This window comes from Poecilia formosa, unplaced genomic scaffold (genome assembly GCF_000485575.1).
Source record: "Poecilia formosa unplaced genomic scaffold, Poecilia_formosa-5.1.2 Scaffold206, whole genome shotgun sequence".
Lineage (NCBI taxonomy): Eukaryota > Metazoa > Chordata > Actinopteri > Cyprinodontiformes > Poeciliidae > Poecilia > Poecilia formosa.
Window position 1 is genome coordinate 641,734 of NW_006800145.1, and position 22,771 is coordinate 664,504.

General features: G+C 36.5%; 1 protein-coding gene across 1 annotated transcript in view; it reads left to right on the forward strand.

Annotated features, from left to right (window-relative positions):
• The window catches only part of gstcd (glutathione S-transferase, C-terminal domain containing), a 52,725-nt gene that overhangs the window by 16,784 nt on the left and 13,170 nt on the right, over nucleotides 1-22,771 (forward strand). The window contains 5 exon segments of the mRNA XM_007567276.2: nucleotides 130-223; nucleotides 16,785-16,900; nucleotides 17,230-17,274; nucleotides 17,965-18,093; nucleotides 22,228-22,361. Coding sequence (XP_007567338.2) covers nucleotides 130-223; nucleotides 16,785-16,900; nucleotides 17,230-17,274; nucleotides 17,965-18,093; nucleotides 22,228-22,361 — 518 coding nt within the window.

Sequence of the window (22,771 nt, forward strand, 5' to 3'; positions counted from 1 at the left end):
ACATATATGTATAAATACACAATATAATCAAGTAAATTGTTACATTTAACTGGTTTTGGCTTTTGGGATAATTTTTATTTACATGTAGCTTATGCAGCTTCTTAACGGAGGTGTGTGTATTTCCCTCAGGAAAATGGCATCGAGGCAGTCTTCTCTCCTCATCCTTGCCCTGGTTGGACTCTCCCGTGGGATAGATTACCAGCAGCTATCAACCCCACCGAAGGTAATGTTGAATTTTGACCTCCTTGCTGCGCTCCATCTGATTTCTCTCCTCAAACTCTTTTCACTGCTCTTTTGGTTTCACAGTCTCTAGTGTTGCTCTCTGCTTATGTTAATCTTCTGAATTTTTAAACAGTAACAGTGATGCTGTTTTCACAAAGAGATACTTATGTAAATAACTGAGCCCATGCTTCCCTTAGATGTTTTTTTTTTGTTGTTGTTATTTTCTGATATCCTATAGTTACTGAATTTCGTAAATCAGAGCTTTACGAAAACCAGGTATTGTAACTCAGCCACTACACTGTGATGGGTACATCTCTGGTTTTGCAGCATTAACTTGCTGATAAATATTTATAGTGGGATCTAATTGTCTGTGAAAGAAAACAAAAGGACTTTAGCAGTAATGTGGTAGCATATTTAGTCGTAGGATATTTATGGTAAATTAATTTGCTTAGAAATAATACTAATGCTTTTAATTTTTCCCTTCCAGTTATTTTGAATTGTTTCCAAGAATACTTTTGTGTCATGTTTATGTTATTGGGAGATTGTTTTCATGGTTACTTTCTCTCCCTATTCAGAAAAAAAGATGAAGGCAATAAAGAAATGTTATGCAGCTGCAATAAGTATTCTGATAATAATTATGCATTCTTGAAGTTATTTTCTGTAGTCAATGTACAAAAAATGGCCTCAGTTAAAATGTTGGCAGAAAGAGTTTATGCAATCAATGTGAATGTGCTATATCTGTTTTGGAATCATGAAAGTCTGTGCCAAAATTCTTGGCAATTCATGCAGGAAAACAAAGATCATTTGGCGAAAACTCAAGGCAAAGTCTGCAGAGGTTTAGTTTTGGGAACTCGAGGGAACTCGAGGATCATGTCAAATAAAATGATACATTTCAAGTCCCTTAAGTCATTCTACTAAATTAATTATTCCTTTTGTTGATAACCTCTCCCTATTTGTGATTAAAAGGTGTTTTTGCTTTGTTTCTAATCCCAAAACCTAGAAACGTCAGAAATCTAACAGCAAGTCCACTCACTTCTAAACACTCTGAATGATGTAAGAACTGTTCTGTAAGCAAAAAAATAATAAAAATGATTGCGAGCGACATAGTCGCTGCCCCAGTATTGTAACCGCTGTGCAATAAATGGTGCTATTGATAACCCTTCCTGCAGTATTATGACATCCAGCAGGCAGCCCCTGTGCTTCAGAGCTGTGTCATTCAAGGTTGCCAGAAAAATGCCCATTTTCCTTGGATATATGTATGTGGGCTATGACCTTTCTTTTCTCCAATAATGCATCTAAATTAATGTACAACAGCTTCCTCTTCTCTAGATATTTCCATGGTTTTATGATATGAAAGCATTTCTGTCTGCAAGTATGTGGGCAGATGTAAATTGCTCAGCCAAGAACAGAAGTAGAAGAGACTGTCCACCGATAACAGTAGAGAATGCTTAATATCACATGGCAGGGCAGGGGAGGGCAGACATATTGGCAAGTACATAGCAGGAAAACATATGTTGTGATAATTTCACCTATCACCTTCTAGTGAGGAATTATATGCATATTTGCACAAACTTGAGTCTAGTCTTACTCTTCTGTAAAAACACAGTTTGCGTATATGTATGTATGTTTTGTTGGGAGCAAATTGGAACTTGAGTCATTCTCCTCATTCGTGCTCACAAACCTCACAAATGAAACTGATAACGATTGAGTTTTTTTTTTTTTTTAGATTAAAAGCATTTTTCAGACATACTGTAGACCTGCTAATTTAATTTTGGGTCACGGTGGGCGATAAAACCTTTAACTTTTATCGCATTATTTTTTAGGTAACTGTATGGCTGTGATTGCTCGGCACAGCATTCATAAAGCCACAAGTACAAATATCGTTCTTGAAAAACATTCTCATCTTTAATAGTCTTCTTCAGGACACCGGTGATTTACAGTGTGATTTATATCACTAACCCACTCACATTAACTTTATTTGATCATATTTTACTGATGTTTTTTTGATGCTCTCGGGGAGCAAACGGTGGAGAAAATATTCAAAATAAAATTTCCAGCCTTCCTGTCAGTTTTTTTTATTATTATTTAACATAATTAACTGAAATTTATCATACCAGTAAATGCCCACCTCTAGTTTTGGGAATTCACCAATTCAGATTTTTGTATCAAAAGTAAATCCAAATTATTTGCAGAAAAATCACCTGTAGGCAGGCTAGAGCTTATATAGCGTATTTCAGAGAGAAAACAGTTTGGGAAGCTGTAATACTGGGTTGCAATGCTACTTAACGCACTATTGGCTGGTTTTTGCAAACCAACCAATCTAAGAGCACCATTCATTTCCACTGGCACTGATTGGCTGTTTGTTCAAGAGCGGAAATAAGAAGACATTAGCTTCTGTGGTAGTGACTATCACTGCACAATGTGCCTGGAAGCCCTAAATATGTCTTACAGTTTAAACTTCCTTCAATAAAATCAGCTAAAACATTACCTGCAACACCACCAAACTCTGTAATCTAGGTTGTGTGATAAAAAACAAATACCAGAGTTATTGTAACAAGACAGCTCAATTCCTCCTACACACATGTTCATCTACACACATGATTTTAAATCTTGGATTTCAATGTTTTGATGCTTTAAGTTCTACTTTCATAAATCCAGAATAAGACTGGTTCCAGCTCATTTTTTATTTCAACAAAATTAAAAATTAAGCTTATAAATCCAAAAGTATTTATTTTATTTTTTTGTCCTATGAAAGGCTTCTTCACAAAACAGATGAACAGCATTGCACACCGCGGTGCCATTATATAAAGCAGCCGGCTTTTTGTCTCCAGCATTTTATTTAATGCAGGGAGTGTGGGAGCTAAACATCAAGTGGAATGGGATGATGGATTGTGTGACAGTGGGAGATGGAGATAAGAGTGAGAGCAGGAGGAGCTACTAGAGTTATCAGGGAAACGAAGCGGGGGAAGAAAGGTGAAAGAGACAATGAGGCGTGAAAAAGGAGTGCAAGTGAGGGAATCGCATAGCTGTCATGCCTGAGACATGCAGGTATAATGTCCTTCAGGGTTGTTTTGGTATGAGTGGTTGGGTTTCCATTTCTTTGATAAAGAAACCTTAGCTTATGGAGATGGAGATCTGTCTTCTTTGTATGTTTTCTGTTTTGAATTGAGCAGAGATTTTGTGATTATTTTTTTTAAATTAAATTCTGTCTTAAAAAGATTCCATAGTATGAATGTTGCTATATTATATTTCTGTTATGTTTCATTGTGCAGACTTTGATGCATTGTCTAGACCAGTGTCTAGACAACACTGGTTTATTTGGTTAACCGTGTTGAAACAGCTTTTGTAAAAAACCTTCTGGGGTTGGTTTAAAAGTCTACGTCATCTGTGTCAAACTCGAGGCCTGGGTGCCAAATCTGGCCACCATAAGATTCTCTTCCCTATAGGGCCACGTAAATAGAAGCTTCGAAATAACAGTTGTGTGTTTTAAATATTATTTTATCCATCAAATCAAAGCTGTTTTTTGTAATATAAAGTACAAAATTGCATCACTGTGAAAAGATATTCAGTATTCTTTCATCTTAGGAAGCGCACATTGAATGCTTGGCCAGCTAATTATTATCTTAGCAGTTTGTTAACGAGTAGGTTTGTGGACTTTTGTGATCTTGATGTGGCCCAAAATGAAAATGTGTTTGACACCCATGCTCGATATAATTAAGGTTTGAACTGATTACCACTTTTTTTCTAGAGTTTGGCAAATGAACCAAACTGGCGTCTGAGTTTCTTTTTCTTTATAGGAACTATTTCTGGATGTTATTCAAGTAGGAATATACAACACATTAACATAGCAGTCTCTAATTGCTTTCTGATTGCAAGTCTGTCTGGATATATGATGTCGGTGTTGCTCAACAGAAGTAAAACTAATTTTGACACGCTCATACTTAAGGTTCAGCATTGTAACATTATCTGTTTTGCTGATCAAAGCTACATCCAAAATTGAAATCGCAGTAATTTGTCTCATCTTAGCTTGAAAGTGTGCAAGTGTTTTTTTTTGTTTTGTTTTGTTTTGTTTTGTTTTTTCTTTCATATGGGTTTCATATGAAGCGGTCAATCTGTAGTTAAAGCCACAGGTTAAGGTCATACTTGACACTTATACATATTTATCTTCTCATCTTTTTTGTTGTTGTTTTTTTTCCTGATGATGTCTCTACAGTGAACAGACATTTGACAGTTATTTATTCCCTTCAGGTTTACAGCACCAAACAGCCGGCTGTGACTCCCAAATCACTTCTCTCATTCCCAATTAGCTGAACTCATTACAGCCGATAGATTGGAGATTCAAAGATATCCAGTAAACATGGGACCCGGCACAACAGGCAGCCAGCTTTGTTACTCCCAATTAGAAGGATAATTGGCACTTTATTAGTGCAATTCAAGTTCAAACACAGCTAGATCCCCTTGGGGTTACAGCAGAGTTGCACCATTTGCGATAGTGTTTGAGTTGTGCCTATTTAAATTCAAAGCCTCAAGCCATCTGCATAATAAGCTCCTTGTAAATGCCATGGCATGAATATTCATTTAGCTCCATAGTTTTTGCTTTGTTCAATAATCTCTGCTGAGGCCCTGCAGTGGGGATGTGGAGCAAGAAAAGAATTTGCCTCAACCTCGGACAGCTATAAATGAAGTTTTCTTTTTTGGGAGGGAATTATAGTTTTTTTTTTATTTATTTATTACATTTTACAACAGTCGTAATTAATTACTCAACAGACATCTCTGCCTAAAGGAAAATGCAAAATTAAATCCCATTTTTTACATGGTGTGAATGTCATTGAGCTGCAAATGAAAATCTCAGCAGCTCAATGATTGTTTAGTAGATATACACAGATCAGGTTTCTTGTGGCTAACCCTTTTTTTTGTTTTCTTTGGACCTGTTTATTCAAAACAGACTAATTCCTTTTTTTTTTCTCATATGACTTTAATACATACAATCTTCAAAATATGTTTGATAGCATCAAATTTAAATATAGCCATAAATAAAGAATCAAAACATTATTCCTATTTATATATAAAAGTACTTGTCTATAATTGTCATCAGATTTTTCTCGGGCTAAAAAAAAGTGACATCTAGTTAAAAAGAAAAATGTTTTTCAGCATTTGAGATCATAGTCAGAGCCACCCAAGCAGAAACTGGCCAGTTTTAATCTCAGACCTATTGATCGGAGGATGTCTACTGCCAAGCAAAGTCACCTTAGTAATAAATGAACACTTATTATTGTCATATTTTTACAGACAGGATGCATATCTTGCATAGCAAACTAACTCCCATACGTGACTTTTTTGGTTGGCGATTTGAGTGTTTTTGTCAGTGTGAAGCTGTTTGTATTTATTACTGTCATTTAACATTTTCACCAGCCACCAGTTGCAAAGTTCTTAACACTATCTAGTTATTACATTCCCTTTGATGTCTTATGCAAAGCAGTTTTTTTTCCCTGATCTTTTACTGTTGCAGAATTGCATACAGAAATATATTCAACCCTCGGGATGACTTAACACTCCTTTGGGTGAATCACAGTTTTAAATTTCCTTTGTAGTCAATTTAGAGAAAACATTTTTTTTTTTTGTTTGAAGGTATACGATCATCTTGCCTGGATGGCTCTTTTAAGGTATTTTCCACAAATATTTCTGAAGTGTTTTCGTCTTGGAGCCATTAGAGCACTTTGGGATTTAGATTGTTAGGTTTGTTCAGGATAATTGCCCTGATTGCAACACATGTCTAAGCAAGGTAAGAGTAGAATTTTTTTTTTTTCCATTATCATCAAAAACCCTGCAGCATAATTTTTTGAAGATTTATAGTCTTAGGAGAAAAAAATAAAATAAAAAGGAGTTGAGTTTTAAAAAGGGGTGTTGGAGTTTCTGTGGAGTGGAGGTGTTAAGGTTTGACAGTAGAGTAGAGAATAATTGTAAACATAGAGGTCTGACACAAAGATTTGAGTTTCAGAGTGATTTATTGGCTTTAATACATTATTTGGCACAAGGGGCTGTTGACAGATCTTAACTTGAACTTTTCATTACGTCTGATCAACTTTTCTCTGGAATCCAGCTCTGAAAGGGGAAAGATTATAGCCAATAATCTGCAGTCAGGGGAGAAAGGTGAGGCAATGAATGAAGCAGTCAAAAGCACCACGTCACACAGATAAGGGTGCAGTGCTGAACCTGATAGGCACAACAGGTGCTCTTCTTCTATACATAAAAAAAACAAAAAAACAATTTCAGTCAGAATGCAACCGTCTTAGTTTGACTCTCCTCTTTTGTTATTAGACCCAATAAAGCAGGCTTTAAAAAAAAAAACAAAAACAAAAAAAACAAAGGTTGGTTTTTACAACAGAGTGACAAAGATACTTGTGAAGGATGGGAGCATTGCCTTTATATATAAATAAGAGTAAGACTATACATAAGTTTCATTTATAAAATATTTTATTTTTCTTACCATTCTATTGTTTGATAAAGCCAAAATTCAAACCTTTTAAAACAACAACGTATTTCAATCCAGGTCAAAATTGAAACATGAGGATCCATTTTAGACTCCTATAGAGTATTTTGCTTACCAGTCATGAACCTGACCACATAACACTAGCCATAGCCACAAATAGTTCAGCTATCCATAAATGTAAATTATATACATAAAACGGTACAAAGTGCATACAAGGAGCAGTGGACTTAATTTTGATATTGCACAACTGAATCAGATAATATGTTCCCCACAACACACCTTACTCTTTAGGCCTTTTTGAACTCCAGGGCCTGGCGTGGGGTGGGCCTGTCGCCATCGACCTGGCCCTATTGTACTCCGGCACAGGTTGTTTTTGCATTGAGCAGAGTGTAGTCTCTTAAGTGGACAGGGATTGTCAGATCCAAACAAATTCATGCAGAGGCCATCTCCTCAGAGTCCCAGGGGAACACTTTGTTTTGTTGTTGCTGTTGTCCCATCCATTTTCTTCTGTAGCCGGTTGTCAACGAAGAAAAAAATTACCTCAGCCTTTTCTTCAAATAAATAAGACAAAAGAGTATCATGTCTGATCTGTTTGGTGGAAGTAAACCACTGCTGCAGAATTTCCTCCTGATCAGAAAACCCCTCTATCTGAGAGTATTGCAGACTTCTGATCACTTCCATTGGATAAATGTTCCCAGATTTCAAAAGTTTGGCTGAACTGGCGCTTGCAGTTCCATTCTCCAGCGTGGCTTCAGCCTCCAGATCAACATCAAAACCCTGACATTTTAAGCACAAGCAGGTGCCTATAATTTAGTTTAATTTCATTGCTTATATGTCACACAGGCAGTGATTTTCGTCGCTTTGGAAATTTTTTTTTTTTTTTTTTTTTTTTTTTTTTTTTTACATATATTCATCTGCCGAAATGTGGATTCTTCATTCAGCCCGTGGAATATCAGTTAATCCAGAGAAAAGGAAAAATAGCTGAATATGTCATTGTCATTCAGTAATTGACAAGAATATAAAATATTTTTTTACAGTTATATATTTCAGTAATGTTCTGTGTTAAGGACATGGGTTTTGTACTGGACCCATCAGTCTTTCTGCTAGTCAGTCATTCTTAAAATTTGGGGCAGATGAGGCAGTTATTTTTGAAAGTCCTGGCTGGAAATATAAGCTGGTACGTGAAAATAAAACTCTGGTCCTCTTCACAATGTCTTCCATGTGGTTTTGTCTTTCTCTTTTTTCATGTGCAAATTACTTAAACATAAAGCACAAATCATTTCATTTTCAGGAATCACCTTGTCTTCATATTGTTCGTTTGTGACTGCTCAACCGTGAGCACAATACCTCGTTGAAATGTAATACTGCATGAAGTGAATGAGTCTGGTTTGTGCTTCTTGCGAGGTTGTACTGGTGTGTGCCAAGCCTTGCACACAGGTGGCTCGAGGAGACAGAATAATAATTCAGTTAAATCCCGCTCTCATTATCAGAAAGGGCACTTGTGGTGTTTGTAGCTACTGTGCAGTCTCTTGAATTGTTGCCCCACTTTTCAACATGAGAATATCCTTGCACAGATAATGAGGGGAATCTGTTACAAAGTGTGTATTTTCTGTAACAAAAATGGATTATGTGATACAGAAATCCAGATAACACTTGGACAATGTACTTTAAAAAAAAAAAAAGTTATTTTATTTAAAAAGTCTCCTTAGGGTTGAAGAAGTTGACTTCTGCAGTGATAATAAAGCTTGCAGAGTCAGAGGAGGGATCCCTCTGTTCCACTGGAGAAACCTTGGCTTTGACATTGAAGTGTTTCTGTTGGAAAACTAGAACTGTGGACACCAGCTGGCGGGAGTCCAGCTGGCCTTTATTTGTAGTTAAGTTAACTGCAATGCCTGGGGTGAAAGCCCCACACTGACTGCAAGATTTCAGTAAGGTGGCGAGCCAAAAAACCATTTACACAACACTCCACAGATGCCAGTTTTTGTCACTTTTCCCCCTCACCCTGACGGCTTTGGCAAAAGGATAGAGAACTGTTTGTGAGCTGAATGACAGCAATCTGGTTAGCTTATAAAACATCGTCTGTGGAGGAAAACGGTTCTGGAAACGTTACAAGTCAGAGATGCAGACTACACCGTGTTGTTGTTTTTTTTTTACTTTCATTGCAATAAGTCCACACTGACAAATGTAAAATATTACAGTATAGTGTGACACAAACCCTTCAGTAGATATAGATATCCACAGATCCTGTGAAAAGTTGACTTATGCACACCATGGACATTAAAGTCATATTGCATTTTTGAAGTCTTTAAGACTGCTCTTGAACTACTGTATTTTCAACTTTGAAAATCGATGAAAAGTATTGTGCTCGCAAGTTTGAAACTGTCGCTGAATTTCTGCAAATGCATACATAGACCTACAAACTGTTTTTTTTTTTTTGTTTTTTGTTTTTTTTAGTCAAATGTTCCGTAAGATGTTGCAGAGAAACTCCATGCTTTTTGGTAACCATCAACAAGCTTCTGGTCAGTTCTGGCTAAAAAACAGACTATGACTAGACTAGACTGTCTTTTGCTCAAAAGTCTAAGCGGGGATTATCATTCCCTTTCTCCTGCTTCAAAGGAGCATCCTCCTTGTCTTTGAAGAGTCTGATGACCTCCCCATGCTTGATCTGATTGTCTTTCTGCATGGCAAGCAGGAGGAGGTCAGACATCCATCCTCCACACAGACCTCTTGGTTTGTTCTTGGTCATTTTCAGCTGTAAAAATGATCTCTCCAAAGAAGCTGCAGGTGCTCACTAAAATGAACAAAAGATGGTTGAGAAATCTAAATAAGTAGTCTTATCAGTAAATAACCAACTACTTTCTAAAAACAAACTAGTGAAGTCCTCTTATGTCCTACAGTGGGCACATGTACAAACCTCCATGTAGGTACAAAATGAAACCAACAGCACACAATAAGGCCATAAGAAGAATCACTTATTCTTCTGCATGTAGCCACCGTGGCATACAATAATCTTATTCTTACAATTAAGATTAATGTGATCAATTACAAGCCCACAAAATGTCTGCTGGTATTATTTATATATTAAAATAGCTCTGATCATCACATCATCATGTTTACACATACAGAAATATAAAATAGAACCTAATCTACACGCCCCACTTTTACTGAACGGAACTTTATTAAATGTATTTTTAGTAGAATATGAATTTTAATTTTACCCAGCTGACTGAAATGATAAAACGTTTAACAGATTGAGGTAATCTCAAATATAGACGACAAAACTCTCCCTGAATTTTGTTTGGCAGCTTGTGAATACTGTAGCTTCAGGCCATATCCTCCTCAGGATTTCAGCAGTTTTAGTCTTCAACAGTTTTTTTTTTTTTCTCTACCACTGGCAAATGTAGCTGTACTAAAAGGTGATATTGATTCTGTGCTGTCTATATTCAGTCTCACAACATGTTTTATTTTGAAAAGTGTGAGTAATATTATTTCAAGCAGTGTCGGCATCAGAAAGTGCTCTATAAATCAGTTCAAAAAGAAAGTTTTGAACCAATTTGTCATACCCTCATTAGTTTACATCACAAATGCCAAAGCTTTTCCTAGGGTTGTCGTGTGAGCCACTGAAGTTAATTTGAAATACAATAAAGCCATTAAGATTAGATTTAATTGAAGTGAAAGTTTACCAATAAGCTATTTTTGATTATATTTTGCTTCGTTGCTCTAATGAAGGTGTGAAATTTAGATGGACTTTCAATGAATCTCGACTAATGAAGTAAACGCATCGTGGTTGCATTTCCAAATAGTTGAGCTTGGAATTGCCGGAATTTTAGCCACACGTTTATTCTTTTTATTCCAACAATTATCAGTGTGGACCCTGTTTGCTAACGATGATCTGCACATGTATTTAGAAAGTCAGTAATTGGGTGCATTACGAGCTGCAATATTGAGATTACTGATTGGTTGTCTGCTTGTTTTGAAACCAGACAAATTGGGTATGTGCCATGACCTGTGAGAGGCTCTGCTGGAGATTGGTAATTATGCAGACATCTCGCCTACAGCTATGTCAGGTCGTGTTTTGACAGACATTCCAAAGCAGCTCAGGGAAGCACGCTGAGTAGTTTGTTCCTCACATGTTTGTCTTCATTACTTTTGTTTTTCTTGTCACTGCAATCTTCTGCAAACACACTGAAAAGTTTCAAGTTTCCTTTTACTGACAGTTGGGACAGCAGGATTCCCTGTAATCTTTTCTCTGCAACTGAGTTGTTGCTCGGTGTTTTTCATCAAACCAAACTGAATCCCGCTTTTAGCATCATTACGGTTGATCTGTATTTTGTTGAACCTTTTCGGGAATGGCCATATTGTTCCCGCATCCAGGTGGCAATGAGGTAGAGGATTACGGTCATGTTATTTATCAACCTGTTTTATCCATAGTTTTTACAGGAAAATCAATAAAAAAAATATCAGGCCACTATTCATAATGTCATATAATTAGGGCACTGACTTTGTAAGAGGCCTGTAAGCTAAAAATATTGTTTTCCATGTTAAAGCCTAGTTTAATTATGATTATTAATCACACAGCTGTAGGATTATTAACATTTTTCCACATTGCAGCTAAAAACTTCATTGTATTTTGGTAGGAATTTTACTCGGCTGAAAGACTGGATGTCAGAATCGCCTTGTGTTGTTCTACAGTTGCAGTAGATGCCACTAAAGCAGTTTGAAACGGTCAGAACTGACACACACACACATTCACACAGACATTCACAGGTCAACAACAAAACACCTGTCTTATCTAGTAGCCATTGTACAGCGATAAAACCTCCTGACCAATTGTACTCAAACTCTTCTTGGTTGCTAGGTAAAAGGCTGGGCTTGGTTGGAGTTGGTAGGTGAGGGAAAGTGCCTGCTGATTTGGAGTGTTACAGTTGGAAGGTTTTTGAAATGGCTCATTTTCCAGGCACCAAAATACATTAAATTATTGCAAGAAAATGGCTGGGTAGTTTTTTTTTGTGCTTGGATTGTTTTCAGAGGTACTGAAGACCCAATTGGAAGTACAAAACTATGCATTATGCAATAGGTCCCCTTTAATAATTACTCTTAGCAATTGTCTATAGTTAATAGTCAAATCAGACGTATAGATAGATGGATAGATAGATAGAAACTTTATTAATCTATAGTTGTACAGTATTGCATGTCATAAGTTTTGCCCTTAGTGTAGATTATTTCATTCTTATGTTTTTATTTTTCTGTAAATAAACATGCTTCGATTGCCTGTCACTTTTCTGCTGGTGCTCTTGAATTTCTCCACTTTAGCTGGAAGCAAACTAATCAGATGCTTGAAATCTAATACTCTGTCTGTAAACTATATAACGTGGGTTCCACTCTTTGAATTGAGCTACTGAAATAAAGTCATTTTACAATGATGCTCTCTCTCTTTTTTATCCAGTTGGACCCATATTTGGAAATTTTCCGATCAGTCAGTAAGTTGTTTCTCTGGGAGTCAGCAGCTCTGTTTATATCGTTATTTTACTCTTACAAACCCCAAGTGTGCAGCTCTCAACACTTGGAACATCAGCAGTTTGCACTCTTCCAGGCTCATACATTAAACATAGTTTGTTTTCTCACATTAGGATGTGTCACAGGAGCCACGGTTGCTAAATCCAGCTTCATTTAGTCTTTAGAAAAACACTGACTCCTCTTTTTTTAGTCTTTCTTTTACATGTTTGGGTTTTAATAGATGTTTTTTGTGTTTCATATGTAAAGGTAAAAACGATCATTCAAATTGTTCCTAGCAATGCTCACTTGCCCTGATACATTGCTACCAACATTCATGGCAGGAGCAAAAAAGCTGCAGGGGGACAGACCGGGCAGATAAAACTCGTAACACAATCTGTTTTCTGTTTCTCAAAAATATGTTTGTGCATCACAGTATATACATAAGCATGTCTTCTGAAAAGTAAAGTTAGACTTGAATATCACAGTTTCTAAATGCAAACTTTGTGCTTAAATGTTTTTTTCTCCCCCAGATGCGCAATCACCTCATCCAAGAATGAACCATAATGTAATGCATGTTTCTTTGTATTATTTGCATTATTTCATTTTCAAGCAAAAAAAGACCGCATTGATAGTTTCTTTGGATTTTAAGCTGTTTTTTTTTATTTTTTTATCTTACCCTCTGTAAACATGGCTGTCTGTGACACCATATTTGTTTGCAATAGATTTGGTGTTTTGGAGCATTTCTGCAATAAGCATATTTTAAGTCACTTTTCTCTTCTCTGGGATTCGTATTTGCAGTGGCAACAAAATGGACAACCTGTGCCAGAGGATTGCACCTGCTAGTTATTACACAGTCTTAATGCTCTGCAGGTGTGTTTTAAGGAAATATGTGAAACGTTATTCTTCAAATATTGGAAAGGTACTGGTATATACTTAGGTCTTTAACACAAAAGGAGGAGATAAAACTGAAACTACTGATGCAAGTAAGAGTATTGCTGCTCTTTTCCTGTGTGGGTTCAATGTTAGTCGACTTTAATGTCTTCAAACCTATAAAGAGTGCCATGCAAACATGTTTATTTTTATTTTTGTCATTACAACCAAAAAACAATTTTGAGAGGGAGAGTCCCATTTGCATTTGCAGAAATCAAAAAAAATTTTCACACTACATCTGATTTCCGATTTTAATTGAAAAAAATATTTTTGCTTTCTTTTCAAAGAAGAAATTACAAATGACAGAAAAAAAATGTCAAAAAGTGTATTATATATATATAATACACTTCTGTGATGGAATCCGTAACCCCACAAATACCCTGTGAGGAATCAGAGCAGGATCCTGCTCATTCCCCCTTTGCCACAGCTTTGTCTTCACATTTTAATGGTGGCTACCTTCCAGGTGCAGAAATACTAGACACCCTTTAGCAGAGCAGATAAAGACTAATAGATCTGCAATCTACCCCAGTGATGCTGCCACAGCATGTTTTCTCTTCACTGAGCTTCAGGAGACATATAAGCCTGCTGTGATAAAACATGTGTAACTGCAGGCATGTCTGCAGTAGCTATGACGATGGTTTGGAGGATGGCCACTGTGATCCTTCCTTTATGCAACTCAGTAACTACTCAATGTGTTACTGCTGAAACTGACTTTGGATTCCTGCTCATCTTCTCTGTAGTTTCAAGAATTTTTTTATGTTAATTGGTTTTAATTGACACATAAGAAAACACATTTAAAGACTTTTAATCTGGTTTCATCACCACCTCGTTAGACATTCCTATTGATGCTGAGGAGTTATTTTTAGTCACACCATTTAGTTTGTTTCTTTAGATGTTTTTAGAACAACATCTATTGCCCAGTAAAATCTAATTAGTTTTAACTAGAGGGGAAACGATTTCCAGAACTATTGAGGTGACTAAAGATGTGACTTCAGATTTGATGTCAGCTTAGAATAGACTCTCCTGTTGTGCTTTGTTACTAAAACATTCACAGAGCTGGTAACAAAGGTGCTTCTCAGGTTTCTTTCCGTAAATTTAAGCTCACATTGAGTCACATCCCATACAGATTTGGGTTTAATGTAGGCCTGTACAATATTAGGAATAGGAAAGCGTGGAAAATATGGGAGAATTGGTAATATTCTGACAATTGTGACTTGTGATGAATAAACTAATAATTAAAATGGGCTACTATGTTTTTTCATTGGGCAGACCAACTGCTAATAAGGATAGAAAGATAGAAATTAGTAATTAATGTTGCTTCAGGTAAATGTCTGCTGTTTTGTCTCTGAAACAACTTGGGTTTAGTTTCTTAAAACCTCAACCACCTTAACACCTCCAATACATTTTGTGTTGCATAGAGAAGATGAATGCTTATGTACAATAAGACCTATTGTAGCCCAGGCGGTTTTTTTTACGATATGTTTTGACTTGCGATTCATTAATTTATAAATAAAACTGGAAGTTTTTTTTCCCTGAAATTGAAACTTCTTGGTTGGTCGAGAATAATTATCCAATTCTGCTCAAAGTATGAATAATTTTGGGCTTTCCTTTAAAGAAAACCCTTTGTTAAATGCCAGTAAGCATATGAATACACAGTGTAAGTGCAATAAGGTATTTTCTATTTCAAACACAAAATTTTGCAATAGTTTTGAAATTATGAAGAAATTGCTATTTTATTTAATCATCCTCACTAAATCAGGTTAATGATATACACATTTATTGTTGTAAATGCATAGCTGAATTAAACGTCGATCACTGGATGATAAGAGTTGCAGAAAACACGAGTAGTCTTACTTAGACCTGCATATGTTGTGTGCTTGGGTTGGACAGGTCGGTTTTGTCCTCCAGCACACTCAAGCACTGGCATGTTTTATTTAAAAAGCTATTCCAGGTAAGTGCTCCCAGCACTAATTCCCTCTATCCAGCCCAAGAGCCCAGACTGAATCTGGAAACAAAAACATGTTTAAGTATGCTGCCTCCTCCACTTTAAGTCAGAAAGACACGAAATTCACCTGAATTTGAGAGAGCAGGAATGCAAATGTGAAACCTGACGAGGTGCAGCGGGCTGCGGATTTTCTAACTCGTCTGTCCATTTTAGCCTGCGTCATGAAGATGAGGAACCTAAAGTTTTCTTTTTTAGCTTTTAATGTTTATTTTCTTTTTTTATTAATAGCTAATACTGTGTTTGTATTATCGAGGAACATACTCAATAAAATGTGTAAGTCTCCCAAATTTATTAAAGCCTCTGCTAGTGAACTGTGAATTTAATTTTTATTTTCTGCTTACAAATGAATCTTTGCTTTGGCTTCTTAAATACCCACAGCAAATGTATCTTTTTTTATTTTTAAATATATATTTGTATTTTAGCTCTTAAGTATTGATTAAAATGTTGTTGTTTTTTAATTAGCACAACTGTTCTTAGTCTTAGAAATGTCTTGAAACAAATTTTGTTTCATGTCAAATTACGTTCTTTCTGTTTTTGTTAAATTAATTTTTAGTTCTCCTTGAAAGCGCTGTGTTCATTTGTGTTTATCTCATAAGGCTTTCTAGGTTTTTCTTTTGTTGCAATGAGCTGCCAGTCTTTTTGGATTCGTCTCCAGCAACATTACATATACAAGTATGTTGCTGATATTTCTTTGTAGTGAAAGAATATTTAATGCTTCGTAAAAGTGGACGAAGAACATCTGTGGGCAGTAGTTTTGAAATCTGGCCACCGATTCTCTGTTGCATTTTGGTTGCGCTCTAACACATGGGAATGGTTTGATCCGACTCTGGCTGAATTAGACTGGAATCATCTTCATCTGGTCACCTGTTGTCTCAAACAACGCAGTCAAAAGGGCAGCGAGAGAGCGTGTCTCTGTTTTGATATTTTCATTTTTGTGACTCGGAGGGGGGGCAGGGGTAAATGAAACCCTCATCAATTTGGATTCATAAATCAGAAACAACATGGCAGAGGCTAAATGCCAGCGTTGTGTGCCAGAAGGTTGCAGTTTGCTCTGGGCTAATTGGCCACATATTGTTTACACTGCAATAAAAAGTTTTGCCACAAACACAGAAATAGCTGCAGCAGTCAGTTTGCTGGGATCACACGGATCGTGCTGCCGGGTCAGTGGAGGCCTTTTCATTGTTGTGCTGTTACTATTCCACAAAAATTGTTTGCTGTAAATCACGACTTGAGCAGCTTTCAGAAGGAAAGGAAAGGCTGACGACATGGAAGTAAAGACATAAAAAAAAAAATAATCAAATCACAGTTGGATTTTTGTAACTAGCATCTTTCTTGATTTTTGAATACGCTACAAGATAAAAAGTACAAGTTCACATTAAATCAGATTTAGAGTGCTGTTTACTGGTTTTATTCTGTGAATATTTAAAGTTTGTGGTTGTAATATGAGAAAATCTTAACAAATTTGCATATAAGGCTTTTTGCAAAGCCTTATATGCAAAAAAAAATTTAATCTTTAAAAAATAATTCATAGATCTTATTCCTTCACTAACTATTCAATTGAATCGAGTGTTTACAAAAATCTGTTGCTTTGTCATTTTTGGCCAAATGACTTGTGTGTGTTTTGTTTACGTTTCTTTTCAGGAAAAATGTCTGACATCCGAGCCGTCAGGAAAATGCAACAGCTAAATAACTTGGCTGCGATGGTGACGGAGCTAGCCAGGCCGGGCGACACAATAGTGGATTTCTGCAGTGGAACGGTACTGATGCTCATCCATCAGCCTATTAAACCGTGCGCACATGATGCTCCATCTGACTACAGCCACATTAGACGCTGCTTCATTAGTGACCATTTGAAATGGAACAATCCCTCGCAATTACTCGTGCTTGTCATTTCCAGTCAGGTGGATGTTGTTGCTGGGTCACGTCAGTCACACAAGCTGAAAGCAGGCACACTGAGCAGCACCCTTGAAAGGATTTTTATAAAGACCAGGAGAGTTCATGTTTAGTTTATGGGGCCTTTCCATGTGCTTTGTGCTTATGTTGGATGTTTCTGTTTCCCTTATTTTGTTCTTTTACTTTCCCTCAGGGTCATGTGGGGATTGTTCTGGCTCACACACTTCCAGATTGCCAGGTAAAGTATCTTAATATGTGTGTGTGTGTGTGTGTGTGTGTGTGTGTGTGTGTGTGTGTGTGTGTGTGTGTGTTCAGAGAGTACAGCAATAAGCTGTTCTCCATTTTCTAGGTTAAATAAAACTAAATAAAAGAGGGATTCTATCCAGGATTTTTTTTGTTCCTTGTGATACTAGTGATCTTTCTTGTAGACATTTTATCCCAATAGACGTTTCTCTGTTAGGAAATACTTTTTTTTTTTTTACTCTCGAGTAATTTCTTAGATTGTTATTTCTTAGTTTTACTTGAGTAAAAATATGTTGAAGTCGTTTTACTCCTACTTGAATACAGTTTTTGGGTAGTTTACCCACCTCTCCTTATAATCATTATAGGTTGTGCTTTACTGGCAAAGATTAGTAGGAGCCCCTTAATAAAATCACAAAATGCGTATTGTCTGCAGAACATTTTCAGATGAGGTTAAATAATTATTTTGGATTAACAGACTGTAATACTACTTATCAAAAGTAAATTATTGTGTTATTATGTGTTTTAAAAGTGGCTTTCTAAGGAAATTCTCTGTTTTATCAAAACACAATATTATGGCTTTTTTCCTTTCTTCATATGAAACATCACAATCCTCTGATTGCATTACTGCTGATTTCAACTGTTTTAAAAAATGTTGCTGTTTGATATTTTCCTGTTTTCATTGCAGATCATCCTCATAGAGAACAAAGAGGAGTCTTTGGTTAGAGCCCAACGTCGCAGCACTGAGCTCGGCCTGAAAAACATTGGTTTCCTTCAGGCCAATTTGGATTACTTTACTGGACCGTTTCAGATTGGGGTGAGTGATACATGTAAAAAAAATAAAAATACAAGTTTCGCAACGGTTCTGTTCTTTACTCCGTGTGATGCCCGTCAGATTCTCTGGACAAACTGATAATCACTTCAAATACAGTTAGAAAACAACAGAACAGAATTGAAACAAATTTTAAAGCAATTATAACAAAGAAATTATTTACCACTTAAAGCCAGAAAAGTGCTGTAAACATACAGAGCCCCTCAGGTAAAGCTGACATTGGCATATTTGTCAAAATGTTGGAATAAATTGGGAGAGTTGAATTCGACTTTGTCCTGGGGCGTGTTTGTGCTGTTTGATTGCCTTGGGGTTTTCAAACTAAAATCTTCAGGATTTGAAGAAATACCAACGGTGGTTCGGGGAGGGGAGTGCATTCTTGAACACCACTGTAACCATTGACTCATAACAGGCCTGCTATACTTGGTTAATACTGTTAATGTAGTTGCAAGAAAACATGTGTTTCTTTGCCATGACGGTAAAATATTTCCCTGCATTTAAATTCCACCGAAACAATAATTCATTTTGCATTGTGATGTAACAAATTACATGCCAACATAAAACATGCTGTACTTAAAATTACCTTTTTTTTTTTATTTTCAAATGCAGATGATGCAATTTGTTATTTATATTATCAGTCTTACACACTTTTGAGTCAACAATGAGGAGATTGATATTGTTCGCAACTTATATTGTTAATTTAATGTATGCGGCCATGAAATTTGTTTTTGTAATTATTGAGAAAGTGTCAGGTTTCTACAAGATTGTTCTTCTCCTTGCTTCCTTTTCACCCATGTAGAGTAAGTCTTATAAGAGAACGTATTTGTACATGAATAATGAAATTTGTTAAATCGAGTGAATAAACTTATTGACTGATAGATATGCTGATACCGTGTTCATGTATGAATGAAAGAGGCTTTATTCGGTTGTTTTTGTTTTAGCTGCAGACTTTTGTTCAGTGTTCTTATGCAAGTGCACAGTACCTTGAAGGAGCCACTCATCACAGTAGGCTTAACTCCTTCATGCATTATGCATGGCGCCATTTTTAGTCACGTTCAGTTCGGAATGTTAATTATCCAAAAACCTTATTTTAGCATCTGCTCCTCCAGGCTTACATTTCACAGCTCAAGTGCTAAAGTTGTAGCAGGGTGAAGAAACCTTTTGGGCACACAAACACATACAGTGGAAGCCAGATATTTACATCTGCTGTACAAATAGTTACAGCAGATGTAACCTTTTTGGGTTTTTTTGGTTTTTTTCCACTGTCAGATATTAAATCAGATTAAATATTTCTTATTTTTGGTCAGTTAGGTTTATTTCTACATGCTAATTGAAAGAATGGGTCATAATTTAATCTATATATATGTTTTACTGTCTTTAATGTTAAAGGTTTTTGCATATTTAGAAGAAAATACAATAGAGATATCCTTTATTGTCCCACAGTGAGGAAATTCAGGTGTAACAGCAGCAAAGTGACAGGACATTGAGGCAAAATGTCAATTTAAGAAAGGTCAAATCATAAACATGCATCAAGCAGAAATAAAAACCCTGAGATTTCAGAAAATACTAAAAACAGGCTCAAAACTGACCAACTTCTAAAAAAGTGGGAAGCAGTGCCACATGGCTGCTGATCGACAGCACTAAGATCGACCTCCTGGCTCTGATTGGTTGTTTCCAGTTAGCATACCGCAGCTTTAAAGGCAAATTAAAATGTATGTGGGCCCTCTTTGTTTAGGGTTGGGTTTAGAGGTAAAATGTGAATACAATTCTGGATAGGGTTAGGAAAGGACTAGTAATTGTTAGGGAAAATGTCTAGGTCATGCATTAATGCAGTTACTGAAATGAATGGAAACCAATGCAAAGTTCTAAAAAGGGTAGAAATGCAAACATGTGCATGTGTGTGTACATGATCCATTGAGATGTTTCTCTTTATTTCTCTAATTTTGAGTATTAAGGAGCAGAAAGGTTGTGGAGCTCGAAGGTAATTTGGATTTTGTTTCAGCTTAAGCTATTATTGACTGTGCTCAGATTTTCTGCTTGTATACAATTGATTCTGCCAGTAGATTTATGTTCGTGGGAACAAAATATGTGCTTTGTCAAATGTCTTGCGGCTTTATTGGTTTATAATGACAAGACTGATGGTGTTACAACACAGCAAAAAAGAAAAGCTTCCAAACCTAAAAAAAAAAAGTTTGAAATGCAATTTGGCAGAAAGTTGTTATGATGAAATATGAGATGATTGCAGGAATTTACTGTTTTTATGCATGGATGGATGCAGAGAGAGGAGGGATTATTTGAACAAAATAGACTCTTGTAGCCTTATTATTGCTATGATGTATCTATTTAGTGAACGCAGTGACACACTGGCAGTCTTTTTTTTTTTTTTTACTTGAGGAAAAATTGATTCATGAAGAATTAGCTTTACAAGTGCCCTCATGCTTAGGGCATACTAATTAATGTTTTCTACCCCCAGACTCTGCAGAGATGGCACTTAGCCATACTTGTTCATACATACGAACACAGCTGCAATAAATGATTTTAAATGAAACATAATCATTGTGCATATTCAATTAGTAAAACATAGACATGGACTGTGGAAAGGCTTCATTATTGCCAATTTAAAGAGATAAAGCATCCCTTAAAAATGATCAAGAAGAAATGTTTTTCACCTTAAATGCATAAATAATTATCAAAACGTGTTGCTCATGCACCTCTGTTTGACTAATGTGGTTTTGTGTCGATAAAGGCAAAGGTCAAAACATCACATTAGAATTTAGTCCTGTATGACTGATCTACTTTAATTATCTACATAAAGCTGATGTTTGATGGGCTTTTTAGTGTCCTTTAGATGTGTTTGTTGTCACATTAAGCAGGTTTTAAGAGCCGCTTTTCTTGCGCCTGTTTGGCTTTTCTTTAGCAGTGTCTGTCCCTGGTGAGAAACATTTCCAAATCCGAGTCTCTATTTAGAGAATTCTTTTAAGTTTCTTTTTTTTAAGTCAGTACACAACTTATCTTCTGTTTTAAGTATAGATACTTGTAGAACTTCTTTCATATTTAATTTTGTTCAACTTTAATGACTTTAATGTATTTGAGACTTTTATGACGTGAAGTAGTGTATAATTGTGAAATAAAAGGAAAAAAAAAGTTCAACATATCTTACAAAAAGAAACGTTTTGAAAGTGTGGCATGCATTTGTAGTGCTACATTGCAATCTTATCGTGTTTGTTCTTGTTTGTAATGGACATATTGTTTCTGTGGTTTTCTATTTTGAGTGAAATATACATTTTTGCATCTTAGAGCTCATGCTTCCACGAAGATTATGTGAAAACAATTGTGCATAGGCTCCAACTTTCATAAAGATTTGCAGAGCATTGCCAAATGTCTTCCTGTCTAGACATACCAGTGACAGAGAGTGGCTTTAGTGATGTCGCTCAGGCTGTCTGTATTTCCCCTTCCCCATGTGGAGGAGGAGCTCCGGCCAGCTGTTCTAATCCCACCCTGATCAGCTCCGAACCTCTGTTGTGTGGCTCTGCTGTCAAGATGTTTTCCATTCAGACTCTCAGACATGACAACTTCTTGGAAAACGGGAGCAGAACATAGACTTAGCAATCTCAGTGTGCAACTGAGAACCTTTGTGGATTTTCTCAAATAGATATTTATTAATTTAAGCTCTTTTTAGCAAATTGGAAAAACATCTTTTAACAAAAAAAAATAAATATATATATATATGCAGATGTTCTTAACTGGGGAAAAAATAGCTGGAAGACAGAGACAAGAAACATTCTTGGGTCTTTTAGTCCCCTTCAGCTGTTCCTGATATAAGCAGAGCATTACTAATGCAGGGGCAGGTGTTTATCACCACGCACAGTTTACCCACTCAATGGGAATCTTGATGCATTCGTGCTTCTGCTCTGAAAGCATCAATGCTTTTGTTTGCTGGAGCTCCCTATGTCTGCAAGTTTGGAGTTTTACATGCAGCAGCCTTTATGAAGTAATCAGTGGGGATCAATAATACGTGCTCTCAGTTTATATTCTTAAAAAAAAATGTTTTTAATAAGAAAAATTAGACTTTTTTAGTTGAATTACACTGTTTGGGTTTTGTCTTTGTCTGCTCTAATGAAGGTTGCCCTCCATGCGTGTGGGATTGCGACAGACATGGTGTTGGAGCACTGCATCCAGGCGGGAGCCGCCTTCATCATCAGTCCTTGTTGCTACGGCTTCATCCAGAATGCAGTCAAGTTCACCTTCCCTAAGAGGTCTGTGCCTTTCCTCCACTCCTCCCTCCAGGGCCACCTCCCTTAGCTATTTCGCCTTAAAATGTTGTTTGTGACCTTGTTAGTCTCATGTCAGATTAATGCTGCCTCCTTTCCCCCCTCCTCCCTTGACTTTCTTTTTTTTTTTTTTTTTTTAGTTTCCTTGTTCAGCCCCTGCTGTCTATTATTCCCAAATTCATTCTGACTCCATTTCTGCTCTCACATAGAGATAATCTGTCTTGTCGCTGCGTTTTTGTTCGGCTCCCGTTTCTTATCAGCACCGCTGACAGTCTGAGGCAGCGGTGTCACATCACCTCCTCTGCAGGGTCCGTCCCTCACATTTTCAGTCTTCTTGTCAGCTCCAAAGAGGCGGTCAGGGGTAATATAAATAGACTGGAATGGAAATCTGCTTG